This window comes from Mesoplodon densirostris, chromosome 12 (assembly GCF_025265405.1).
Source record: "Mesoplodon densirostris isolate mMesDen1 chromosome 12, mMesDen1 primary haplotype, whole genome shotgun sequence".
NCBI classification, from domain to species: Eukaryota; Metazoa; Chordata; class Mammalia; order Artiodactyla; family Ziphiidae; genus Mesoplodon; species Mesoplodon densirostris.
This window is the reverse complement of record NC_082672.1, coordinates 44416094-44429958: the sequence shown is the minus strand read 5'-3', so window position 1 is coordinate 44429958 and position 13865 is coordinate 44416094. Positions and strand designations below refer to the sequence as shown.

The 13865-nt window shown below is 34.3% G+C and overlaps 1 protein-coding gene across 1 annotated transcript; it reads left to right on the top strand.

The window, feature by feature from the left end:
• The first annotated feature begins 3032 nt into the window (after positions 1–3032).
• Positions 3033–13281, top strand: LOC132500417 (amine sulfotransferase-like). The gene is made up of 6 exons (XM_060115414.1): positions 3033–3174; positions 5022–5230; positions 7892–8018; positions 8956–9050; positions 11533–11719; positions 13160–13281. The coding sequence occupies exons 1-6, from the start codon at positions 3033–3035 to the stop codon at positions 13279–13281; spliced, it is 882 nt and encodes a 293-aa protein (XP_059971397.1).
• Positions 13282–13865: the final 584 nt, after the last annotated feature.

The following is a 13865-nucleotide window of genomic DNA, read 5'->3' as shown; positions in this document are numbered from 1 at the left end:
GCACTGTTACCAAGTGTTTGTCTTCCTATCAAATGGAAATTTATTGTTTTACTTCTAACAATACTTTTGACCCCAATGTTCAGGATGAAAAGAAAATTCTCTAGTGAAGTTGTCACAGAGTATAACTATCCATGACATGTATCACTGCTTGTTTTAAGTGCATTGCTAAAAGCACATGTACAATGCTTGTGTGACAATTAAGTACAAGTGATAAAATGTATAGCCCACACAGCATTTCCCCATTAGCATACCTCTGAGCCACTTCATGATATCTGATTCCCCCCCAGTGTGGAGAACTAGGTAAACTAGTTTCTGGAGAGTTTTTTTAATCATAAATGGGTGTTTTTGAATTTTTTCAGAAACTTTTTCTGCATCTATTGAGATGATCATATAGTTTTTATCCTTCAATCTGTTGATGTGGTGTATCACACAGATTGATTTGTGTTTTGTACAGAATGCCAAAATTAAGTAAACAGGACTCCTGTGTACCTGAAGTTCTCTAGTATTTGACTCCTTTGCTTTTTCTGGAGTAACCAGATAAGCTTAATGCCAACTTCTTACCCAATTTATTTATCCAAATTGAGCTAGCTGTTTACACCCTGGAACACTACTCATTGGCCAAAACAAACTCTGCAGGGAATATTTCTTTCTCAACCACAAGTGGGTCACTATCATCCTTAAAGTTAAATCAGAAGTGGATTTTGCTTCCTCAGTTTATCTGTAACAGTGAGTAGAAAAAGGGTAGATTTAGAGCCTTTTCAAGTCTCACCCTCTCTTCAGCATACAAATGTATTTATTTTTTTCTCCTCAATTTTCTGTTTTTCTTTCTATTCTTTCAGACTTCAGTGAATGAATAAGAGGGAGACATTAGATGTCCTATCTCTTTATCCAAGCACTTTCTTCTATATTCATCAAGGAGATACAAACAATATATGATTTGCCAATACTGAGATCCTATATGAATCTAAACTCTTTTTCTCTTGTTTATGTGACACAAAGCTCTCTAATTTTCTCTCTTCTGAGACAGTGCAAGAGAGATTAAGCTTACAAATAACAAAAAAGAGTGATGTTCAGAATGTTTCTGTGGGCTGCCTGGCACTCTTTCCTCTCTTCTCAGCATTCTGAATTTCTGAAATTGGTGTTTTTTAGGGCCTGTTTGCGGTGGCTTTGTGGGGCATCAGGAGGTATGTGACAGTGACTCACACTGTCATCCTTGGCTTTCACTTCAAGTTTGATTGTTTGTAAAGGGATTAATTGTTTCTTGACATGCAATTTAGACAAAACCATAGGTACAGCTTTTTAACAAATTCATTTTCTTGGTGTTCACAGAAATTTTTAAAAGTGCATAATGAAAATATATGCTTGCTCTAAATCTAACGTTATTAGAACTTCTGGGATCCCTCACTTATTTCACATTCAACATTTCTCAGGCATGGCTAATAAAGAAATATTTGCCTGGTCCAAATTTAAACTTAAAAAAATTATTTATTTACTTATTTATTTAGGCTGTGTTGGGTCTTCGTTATTGCGCAGAGGCTTTCTCTAGTTGTGGTGAGTGGGGGGCTACTCTTCGTTGTGGTACGCGGGCTTCTCATTGCGGTAGCTTCTCTTATTGTGGAGCATGGGCTCTAGGTGCATGGTCTTCAGTAGTTGTGGCACGTGGGCTCAGTAGTTGTGGCGCACAGGCTTAGCTGCTCTGCGACATGTAGGATCTTCCCCAACCAAGGATTAAACCCGTGTCCCCAGCATTGGCAGGCAGATTCTTAACCACTGAGCCACCAGGGAAGTCTCTGGTCCAATTTTTGAACAGGTGTATCTTTAGACAGTTTGTTTCTGATTTTTGGCTTTCATTTTTAGATTTATTTCAGAATTCTGATAAAAAACTCCTTTTGGAAAATATGACGATTACCATAAAACATCTTGCAACTATATGAGGGAACATTTACAAAATAAATGCAATTAGTATTTCTCATGCAAAACATTTCCCAGGGCTTCCCTGGTGGCGCAGTGGTTGAGAGTCCGCCTGCCGATGCAGGGGACACGGGTTCGTGCCCCGGTCTGGGAGGATCCCACATGCCGCGGAGCAGCTGGGCCCGTGAGCCATGGCCACTGAGCCTGCGCGTCCGGAGCCTGTACTCCGCAACGGGAGAGACCACAACAGAGAGAGGCCCGCGTACCGCAAAAAAAAAATAAAAATAAAAAAAATAAAAAATAAAAAACATTTCCCACAATTCATTTCAAACAGTGTATCAGATCTCAAAGCCTCAGAAGCTTCTTTCACAGACAGCAGATTATTTATGCTCCAGAAAAAAAAAAAGAAATATAAATTGTATTAATTAAAGAATTTTATATTTCTGGAACAATGAAAAAAATGTAAGAATAAAAATATAGGGCTTCCTTGGTGGCGCAGTGGTTGAGAGTCCGCCTGCCGATGCAGGGGACACGGGTTCGTGTCCCGGTCTGGGAGGATCCCACATGCCGTGGAGTGGCTGGGCCCGTGAGCCATGGCCGCTGAGCCTGCGTGTCCGGAGCCTGTGCTCCGCAACGGGAGAGGCCACAACAGTGAGAGGCCCGTGTACCGCAAAAGAAAAAAAAAAGAATAAAAATATAAAGTATTAAGAAAATATGATAAAGTGATTAAAAGCATGGACTCTGGCTAAATTGTCTGGCATCACTCTTGCAGCTGGGCCACCTTGAACAGTTTACAGAACCTCTTGTGCCTTAATTTTCTCATCTGTATATTTGGAATCATGATTATAACTCATTCATGGGGTTTTAGGAAAAGATGTTTAACCTTTTAGTATCTTAGTTTCTTAATCCTTGAAGTAGTTGTAATAACAATACCTTTAGCAACTTTGGGTTGCTGTGAAGAGTAAATGATTTAATATAGAGAAGGTGGTTTGTATGCTAAATGAGTTGATACACGTGGGACATTTTGCACATACTGAACACTCAGGAAGTGTTAGTCGTTATTATGAAATACTCAGAACTTTGAAATAATTGTATCTGTTTTTACTTGTAGGTGAATAATTATGGACAACACAGACTCATATTTATTGAACTTTAAAGGCTATTATTTTCAACGTTCTTTACTTGATCTTGACCTTATAGAACATTTAGATGACTTTGAAATTAGAGATGATGATGTGTTTTTAATTACATATCCAAAATCTGGTAAGTTTGAGGAGTGGCCACCTGTTTTAGTCCTCACCGTGGTTTGGTAATTCATGTGGACAAACGTGCCCTTTTCCAGACATTGACGGTAACCCATCTACATTTACAGAACTGTTTAGGATCACAAAAAGTTAAATAAATCTCAAATCTCTATGCATTTGAAATGCATATATTGTCATTTCTGATGGAATATATGAAGAAACCAAATATTGAACTAAGAGGAGGTACTTGGTAAATACTGACCTGTTGGCTTGGTCTGAGAATGGAAGAAAATATATTTAAAAACCTAGGAAGATTTTTGTTACCATCATGTCTCAGTCAGAACTAATTCATAGTATTCTTTTCAGTTACTCTAATTGCTTTTTATTTCCCTAGAATAATGCAATAATTTTAAACTAAAATGAATTGCTCTTAACCTTACATTCCAAAAAAAAAAGAAGACAAAAACCCAACCTTATTTTTTATATTGCACTTTTCAGAACATAGGATGATAAGATGACTGGTGCCATTGAAGCAATGTTGTACAGAATATTTAATGTGGTTCAAAGATATACTGGAGTCTAAGGCAATAAAAAAAAGTATTCCTGATTTTCATGAAAATGCTCCAGTCCCTCCCTTTTAACCTACTTTGAAACTCATGACCTTGTTTACTTTCCTCAAATTAGTAACACATTGCTTTACCCCTGAATTCTTCCACTCTCAGAACTTATGAGCACATCTGATTGAGCTATTTTTTTCCTGCATTAGATGTTAGTGGTATCTCAGTTTGCTTAGTTTTAGGTCAAGCAATGCAGTCCATAAAAGAGTCTTTTCTTTCCCATTAATCCTAGTCTAGTGTTTGGGACACAACACACCAGTCCCCAGTGCAGCTTGCTGGAATCTTGCTCATCTTGGAGGGGAGATTAGTGAGTCTCCCCAGGATTCACTATAAATTGCATCAAATCTATCACGTAGGTACATTGGTTGCGTAGTGACATTGTGAGACTTTTAGCATCTCACATCCTTTTAGAACATTGATGGCATATTCATGGACAAAAATGCAAAAATCCTAAACACAATATAAGCAAAACACATTTAACAATGTTAAAACATAAATACACTATGACAAAAGTGGGTTTATTTCAAGAGTCAAGATTGGTTTAAAAAATTATTAATGTAGTTCACCCACATTACTGAAGTATAAGAGAAAGCCTGAATTATTGTCTCAATAAAGCATTCAAAAAATTCAGCAGTCATTCATAATGAAAGCCATTAGCAAACTAAGGAGAAAAGGGAACTTCTTCAACTTGATAAAGAGAATTTACCAAAATTTCCACAATATCATGTGCAACAGTGATACAAATAAATATTACATTTAAAATCAGGAACAAGAAAAGAATGCCTGCTGTCACTACTGTTATTCAATATTGTGTGGGAAGACTTATGCTACACAATAAGTAAACAAAAAAAGTAAAAGAGGACTTGAGTTCTTAACTTGTCTTCTAAAATATAACACTCTAAGAAAGGAGACTAAGGAAAGAGAAACAAAGGTAGTCAGAGAAAATCGTGGAAACAGACTTTACTTGAAGTACAGGAAAGAGAGGAGGTGAAAGATTAATCTGAATCACTGCTATCATGGAGTCATAACGATCACAGCTCTTCAGAGTGAAAAAGAAACTGAGTCCTTGATCTTATCTTCATTAATTTTAATGTAAATGCAGACAAACAAAAAATTGGGCAAATTATTGGCATCCTTAGAGTGATTAAAAGAAATAAAAGTTTCAAATAATTTTGAGGACAGCCTTACTGTTGACATTTATAATTAAAAATTAACTCAGTGTTGAAAGCAAGATGATCTGTTTTCACAGGTACAATCTGGACTCAGCAGATATTAAGCTTGATTTATTTTGAAGGACATCGTAACAGAAGTGAACTGGTGAACACATGTGATAGAGTCCCCTTCCTGGAACACAGTATAGAGAAAATAGACCATGTCAACAGACCATCCCCTCGTCTCTTCACTTCCCACATCCCATATTATTTAGCACCGAAAGGTCTCAAGAAACGAAAAGCTAAAGTAAGTCACAGAAATAGCTTATAGACATTTTTCACAGAAAAAATTACTTTATTCAGATATTGTTTTCCAGCCCCATTCATCCACATCTTTTCAAATGTGATTACTATAGTCTTTATAATCTTGTTTTACATAATAAAAATATATACAAAATTATAAGAATATATATAAATTGGGTCACCATACATCATTGTTTGCAGTATAATTATGTAACATATAGTAAAAATAATTTTATGTCAGCATGTATAGTTCTATTTTTTAATGGTTTAGTAGGATTTTGTTGTATGACTGCACAATATTGAATGTGTGTTGATGGACAGGTAGGTGGCAGCCAATGAACATATCATATAGCAATAAACATTCTCGTAGATCTTTGCACTTTTTTGTTCTGATGAAATGCTTTCCTAAAAGTAGAATTTTCAGGTTAAAGTGTCCAAAAGTTTTGTGTTGGTACTTATTATCTATTTGCCTTCTATAATGTATCAATTCACACTTCTCAAATAGCAAGAATGACTTTTTCCTCACACACTCACCAGAGATTGTGTGCTAGGTAAAAGCAATCTCATTCTTAAGTAACTGCAACCTTTTTGTTTTTAATAAGTTTGAGCACCTTTTTGTATAGTTTGAGATCTTGAAATATCCATTATATTCTTTGCCCATTTTTCTCTAGCTTGTCTTTTATTTACTGTTTTGCAGAAGCCTTTATATGGGGGAAATATTTTCCCAATTAACAATTTACCTTTACAAATTGTTGAATGATTCTAATATTATAGAATCAACCTATCAATCTTTCTTTCATAGCTTCTGGATCTTGTGTCTTGCCAAGAAAACATTTCCCCACCAAAAAAAGGAAATATATGCAAATATACTTCAGATTTTTTCTAATTAACTTTATGTATTTATTTTTTTACATTTCACTGTAAATTATATCTGGCAACACATGTGATTTGAAATACGACTATTGCATGATATTTGCTAGGGGGTTGGCCAGTTGACCATCTATGAGTTGTTAAGTATTTAGTCTTTCCTACTAATTTGAAGTCTGCACTTTGATATACTACGTTTCCATAGTTCCTCCCTCCGACCCTGCATTCTTCATACCAAAATTGGTACGATCTGTTTAATATGTGATAGTTCTTCATATTATAACTGATAAGGCAAATTGCTATCAACTTTATTTTTAATATGTTTATTCCCTCAATAATATTTATATATTGATTAGAATTGATCAATTATATAGATTAATTCTAGGACAATCATTAGCATTGCAGTACTCCAACATTTCATCCTGCATTATTCTGATGCTCTGTTTATCAGGTTTACTTTCAAACCCACCTCATGTGCTATGTTTTTCTCTGCATGTTTTTTACACATTTTTTTTTCTGAAGTTGCAGTTTTTTATTCCTATTTTATGGATATTATGAACAGGTAATTTTTTCACAATTATTTTTTCTGTTTAGTTATAAAGTAGATGGCACTGATTTTGGTACACTATTATATTTGGCTTCCTTAATTTCTCTTATTAGTTTTATTAATTTTCCCTATATTCTCTGGAATATATTTCTTCTTAAAATAATAATACATTTTATATTCCTTTATTTTCCAATATTTGCACTTCTATTTCCTTAGTTAAAATCTTCAGAAAAAAACAGAATAATGGAGGTGATGATGAATGTTGTTCTCTTGTCTTTGTAGCATTTTCTTTTTTTTTTTTTTTGCGGTACGCGGACCTCTCACTGCTGTGGCCTCTCCCGCTGCGGAGCACAGGCTCCGGACGTGCAGGCTCAGTGGCCATGGCTCACGGGCCCAGCCGCTCCACGGCATGTGGGATCTTCCCACACAGGTGCACGAACCTGTGTCCCCTGCATTGGCAGGCGGACTCTCAACCACTGCGCCACCAGGGAAGCCCTGTAGCATTTTTAATATCTTTTCTTGGTTTTCTTTTTTTGTTTTGCTTTGTTTTGCAATTGATTTTTGAGGCACATAATGCCGAGAAATAATTTTTTTCTGTTCTTAGTTTACTTGGAGTTTTACTTTTTTTTTCTTTTTGCTGTTCAGAAAAGGTCTACTCACATAAAATGCCTTTTTTGACAAATGTGACGGTACCATGTCTCCCCTCCTCCCCAAACCTCCCTTCAATTTATAGTGAAATGAAATTCATTAATAATTTACTAATGTTCTATTTTTGGAATAAATCCTACCTGTTCATAGTTTAGTACTTGTTTTAACATACTGCAAGAAGAGTTTTGTTTTCTTTTACTCAGAAATTTTTATCTGTAATTATTTAAAAATATACTTTAATTTTTTGCGATTGCTCTATATTTTAGTATTGCTTTTATTCTAGTCTTGTAAATAAGTTTAGAAGCTTTTGGTATTTTTGCTAGGTTATCAAGTAGTTATAAATGTAAATCAACAGAATTTTTTGAAGATTTAATTAAAGTCCATTATAAGTATATCTGACCCTGTTACCTTCATAATTCCACAACATTTTTCCTTTTTCTTATGCTTTTATTGAAATTAGTTGTCTTTCCCTAAAACAGTATTTTGATTTTCCTAGATAAAATAAATTATTATGCATTCATATGATGTAATACTATGTAGATATTTAAAAATCTGTTAAGATGACCAATAATTGTTAAAATTGTTTCACTCTTCCCCCTGCAGATTGTTTACATCTATAGAAACCCCAAGGATATTTTGACTTCATATTTTCATTTTTCAAATTGGTTACTTACATTTGAACCTTCAGATAACATAGAACATTTCATGAAAAGGTTTCTAGATGGAAAAGGTAACTATTAATTCATTTCTCAGGCAACATGTTTATGAGGCAATGTTGCTGTTTAGTCAACAATTCTCAAACCTATGGAAAAAAGTTTGGGGAGATGGAGAAGGGTAATCATACAAGGGGGAATTGCACGTAAGCGGTCACTATTGTCTGTCAACTTAATCTGTCACCCAAAGACTTTTCTATCCTCAGCAGGACCACTCTGGGCATTGTCAAGGTTGCAAAGATATATTTTGACCAAATGAAAAGAGATCTACAAATGGCCTAGCAATTCAAACTGGTTAGATCCAAAGTTAGATCCAGGTGTTTCAATATAGCTAATGTTTAGATTGGGTGAAGTTTTTGTTCTCTGTCATGGTGCTTGGGTAGGCCTTATATGGCAGCTGTGAAATGTTCATTCCAGCACTGAGGAGGATTAATTGATGCAAGAGGCTTGTGGAATGTGCAATCAGGGCTCTCACTCATTTCAAAAATTATATTCAGGTTAGATAAATACTGGGTTGGCCAAAAAGTTCCTTCGGGTTTTTCTGTAACATGGCGAAAACCGAAGGAACTTTTTGGCCAACCCAATATAAATAGATAGCTAAACTTGCTCTGAACAGATCTTAAAATAGGCAACAAGAGGGGAAACAAAGACTTATGTTTTCATGTGGAGGAAGTAGGAAAATGAAGGGGCTTACCTTAAAGAAATCTTCAAAATGAATTTTTTGATATTGTTTTTTCTGAATTTCCTATTCCTTACATACACAGAGTACCTTGCAAAGGCAGGTTTCTGTGAAAACCATGTACTTGTTTGCCCAAACACCATTTTAAAAAGGTAGCATAGATCTAGTCCAGTGGTTGGTGCTTTATTTGTCTTGATGATCCAGAAAAGAAAAACTGTAGTTTGCTGTTCAATTAGTTCAATATTTTTACCTTCTTATGTATTAATTTTCCACAGTGATGGGAAGCCTTTGGTTTGATCACATCAGAGGCTGGTATGAACACAGACATGACTTCAATATTTTGTTCATGATGTATGAGGAGATGAAGAAGGTAGGAGGAGTGTTTTGTTTTTAAAATTATTCCTTTGAGACCCTTTCTTATCTTGGTTAATGAACTGCATTCTCCTAGTTATCCTTGTATCACTGTATAGACTATAACCGAAACTATGATTGTGCATAAAATTGAGAGTGGGAAGGGAGAAAGGTAGAAAAAGAGGAGTAAGAAAGAAAGGGAGAAAGAGGAGAGAGAAAAAAAGAACTAGAGTCTGTAATTGAGAGACATTAAGACAAACAGTTTGGGTATGGAGAGAAAGCAGGTAACAGAAAAGATACTATCAGAAATGTAGCAAGGGAAGTCCCCTTTGTTGTACCCCTTTGAATTCTTGTGGGTTTATACCCCCAAGTGGAATTGTTGGATGACATCGTAATTATATACTTATTTTTTTGAGGAACCACCATACTATTCATACTATTTTCCATACTGACTGCACCGTTTTATTCCTACTAGTAGTACACGAGGTATTTCTAATTACTCCACATCTTCATCAACGCTTGTTATTTTATTTATTTAAATAATAGCCATTCTAGTCCTTGTGAAGTATCTCATTGTTGGTTTTGTTTTATGTTTCCTTAGTGATTAATAATGTTGAGTATCTTTTCATGTGCTTATGCATTTTTTATATATTATCCTTGGAGAAATATATTTAAGCCTAATTCATTTTGAGTTAATTTTTGTAAATGGTATAAATAGCATACCATAGTTATTCTTTTGCGTGTAGACATTCAGTTTTCTCAAAACTATTTATTGAAAAAGCTGTCCTTTCTCCATTGAATGATCTTGGTACCCTTCTCAAAATTCATTTGATCGTATATGTGAGGGTTTCTTTCTGGGCTGTACATTCTGTTCCATTGACCTATCTGTCTGACTTTATGTCAGCACCACACTGTTTTGATAACTGTGGTTTTGTGGTAAGTTTTGAACTCAGGAGTCTGATGCCTCCAACTTTCCTCTCTGTTTTCATGATTGCTTTAGACTTTCAGGGTCCCTTGAGATTCCACATAAATTTTAGAAGAAAATGTCACTGGGATATTGATAAGGACTGCATTGAATCTGCAGATCACTTTGGGTAGTATTGATATCTTGATATTATTAAGTCTTCCAATTCATCAACATTGGATGTTGGTCCAGTTATTTGTGTCTTCTTTAATTTCTTTTGCAGTGGCTTGCAGTTCTGAGTACACAAATCTTTCACCTCTTGGTTAAGTTTATTCCTAAGTATTTTTTTCTTTTTGCTGAACTTGTAAATGGAATTAAAAAAAATTTCCATTTGGATTTTTCTTTATTATTATATAGAAAAGCACCTGACTTTTGCCTGTTGGTTTTATACTGTGCAACATTTTAAAATTTTTATATTAGTCCTAACAGTTTGTTTTGCAGAATCTTAGGGTCTTCTATGTATAAAATCATATTGTCTGTGAAGAGAAATAATTTTACTTCTTTTCCAGTTTGGATGCTGGTTATTTCTTTTTCTTACCTAATTGCTCTGGCTTGGACTTCCAGTACTATGCTGAAAAAAAATGCATTGTTCTTGATCTTTGCAAAGTATCTTCCAGTCTGTCACCATTGAGTACAATTTTAGTAGTAGGTAATTCATATATGACCTTTTAGGTGGAGGTAGTTTCCTTCTATTCTTCCTTCATTCAGTGTTTTGTCACAAAAAGGTGAAGGATATTGTCAAATGCTTTTTCTTCATCAGTTGAGATAATCATGCCGTTTCTTTATCTTTTTTCTGTAAATGTGGTATTACGTTATTGATTATCATATGTTTAACCTTGCTTGCATCACAGGAGTAAATCCCACTTGATCATGGTATATAATTCTCTTAATGTGTTGTTGGTTTATTTTGCTATTAATTTGTTGAGGATTTTTGAATTTTTATCTTGCATGATATTGGTCTTTGATTTTCTTTTCCCATAGTGTTTTTCTGGCTGTGATATCAGGATAATGCTCCTTATTGAATGAGTTTGAAAGTATTCCCTTTTTTTTCAATTTTTTGGAAGAGCTTGATGAGTGTTGGTGTTAATTCTTTAAATGCTTTGTAGAAGTCACAAAAGAAGCCATCCAGACCTGGGCTTTTCTTTATTGTGCCCATAGTATTTAATTACTTGCTTGACTCTACTCCTCATGATACTGTGGATTCTTAATGAACCCAGATAGCATGTTATTATTCTCTTAACCTTCTCCAGCATCTTGCACAGTTTTTTAAACTTATTAGGTATCCTAATAGTGTTGGTTATTTGAATGAATTGAGGTGAGTTCTCCTTATAAAATCAAACAGTAGGATGCTCTAACAGCTGACAACCAGAGCACTCATTTTCAAAGAACAAATAAGGTAGGAATACATTCTTGTCAAACTTTAGACTTAGAATAACCCCAAGCACTTTCAGTTTTCCAATATGTGATAAAGATGTTGGTCTGTAATTCATGTATTCCTTATAGGTTTAATAGACTCTTATACACACAATTTTTTCAGGATCTCAGAAGTTCTGTGCTTAAAATCAGCAATTTTCTTGAAAAAGAACTGAGTGAAGAGGACTTGGATGCTGTTGTGAACCAGGCTACATTTCAGAACATGAAGCTGAATCCACAAGCAAATTACGATGATATTCTAAAATCTGTAAACTTGACAAGAACAAATGAAGGAGATTTCCTGCGCAAAGGTGATGCTCAGTGGTTAAGAGGAGCAAAACGTTGAATGTTTTCTTGACTCCTTGGCCCCTAGATTAATTAAGGAGTGCTTCCAACATTTCTTTCCGAGCACTGCCATCTGGGGCCTAGAGAGGACCAAAGATTCTAACTGAAAATAGCCTCTAAAAGTATCCCTGGAAACAGAACCATTCTGACTTATAAATATTAGGTTCTTTCCTTCTAGTACACGTGACCCTACTCTTGAAAATTTGTTAACAAGTCTTATCTGGAGGCAAAGGATATATGTGACCAGAATAGCTGCAAGTCTTTGTTTTATTTTTCCTAGAACACCCTAGAAGTAAAGTTAACATGTATTTTGTTTTGAGAGATGGGGTTTGAACTATTGTAATTTCCTCATGTGTTAGATTTCCTTCATTGTCAAAAGTAGACTGATACCTCATTAACCTAATCTGCTATTCAATTATTCAATAATGTGTGATACATTTTTATTGTGCTCCTATAATATGCCAGAAGTTGTTAAGAAAGAAAATATTTTCCTTCTGATACTCCTTAAGCTCAAAATTTTTTTAATTTAATCTTTTAATGTACATCATTCTAAAACATAATGGGTACTTCTCTAATTTATTCATATTTTATTCCCTAAAATATTCATAAGTTAGCATTATGTGATGGGCATTGATTGATCTTAATTATCTAAAGATCTTATTGAAATTGATGTAGATATTGATATTTTTAAAAGTTATTGTTTCTTCTTTTGTCCCATGTATTATCAGCTTTCACTTCTCATTGCTCAATCAGATTACATATAAAGCATTTTTCATGCCCATAAAAGCTTGCTTACTATTCCACATTCTAACAATAACCTTTACATAAGAAAATCTGATACCTTAAAAATGCCAAATTATTAATCTTCATTGTAAAATTGTCTGAATAATGATGGTTTCAAACTTTTGTCATATAAAACTGCAGCAATGGCAGCTCTGGCCACCCTCTGTGACTTTGATTTCATTACTTGAAAACATCTGGGTCCAATTTTTTAAATGAAGTAGTATTTACCTTGAAGTGTTGGTTAAGAATTATATTCATTATAGATGTAGTTTGCCAAATGTGGTGCCTGGCACTTACTGAAATATTTTTAAATATTCTAATCTCTTCATGTATTTTAGCTTTATTTTTCCTTCTAAGGAAAGGCTATAATTTAATGCAGTGGCTGGTGGAAGTCTAATACAGAAGGAAGTGGACGATAACTCTATTTTCTGTGTTACTGCATCCTAAGATTTTTTCTTAGCTCATCCCTGTATAAGAAAAAAGTAAGGTATCAAGCCCCATGGGGAACTAACAGATAGACATTTAGCTTGCCTTGGAGAACAGATTAGAGTGGGTTGCAGGAAACTTTTGTCCTGATAGTGCTATCTCCTCACCAAGTGCTGTCCATGTGCTTATCCCACTAGGTACCATCGGAGACTGGAAACATCACTTGACCGTGGAGCAAAATGAAAGATTTGACAGAATATTCCAAATGAAGATGAAAGATTTTCCCTTGAAGTTCATCTGGGATATAAATGAGGAGTAGAATCAGTGTAAAACAATCACATAAAAAATCTACTAGCCAGAAAGCATATTTTAAATATACATACTAATTTGTGCTGCTCACATAAATGTTAATTATACGACTTTATTAATAAACAAAATGAGTAAGCTGTACTTACATTAGTTGCCATGAGTTTGATGGACATTTTGAACATTTTAAATTAAAATGATTTGAGTAATATTCGGCATTGGTAGCCAATATGACAAAAGGAAAAATAGCATGCAAAATGAATTCTGCATGTCTTTTGATTTGAGATTGAGATTTCTCAAATGATTGAGATTTCCGTTGAGTGTATTTTTTTCTTTATCTATAATTACATTTAGAATTAATCAACATTAAAAGTCCTTTATTTCTTCTAATTAAACATTAATTCTTTGGTTTAAAATCAGTATGAGTGTTGAAATAAAGAAAACACATGTAAACATATGCATCTGTTAATAATTTATGAGGTCACGAAATCTGCACTAAAGATGGAAGTTTCAAAGGTGGATTACTTCATGTTATGGTGCAATGATTTAACTATTTGGATTAAAAATAGATGTATTCATAACATATCACTCAATAAA

Bases quoted from the DNA above. Each gene is read 5' to 3' on its own strand.
- LOC132500417 (XM_060115414.1), top strand. From the start codon at position 3,033: ATGGACAACACAGACTCATATTTATTGAACTTTAAAGGCTATTATTTT. The intron at 5,231-7,891 runs GTAAGTCACAGA...TTCCCCCTGCAG, and splicing joins TCAAGAAACGAAAAGCTAAA to ATTGTTTACATCTATAGAAA. The intron at 9,051-11,532 runs GTAGGAGGAGTG...CAATTTTTTCAG, and splicing joins TGTATGAGGAGATGAAGAAG to GATCTCAGAAGTTCTGTGCT.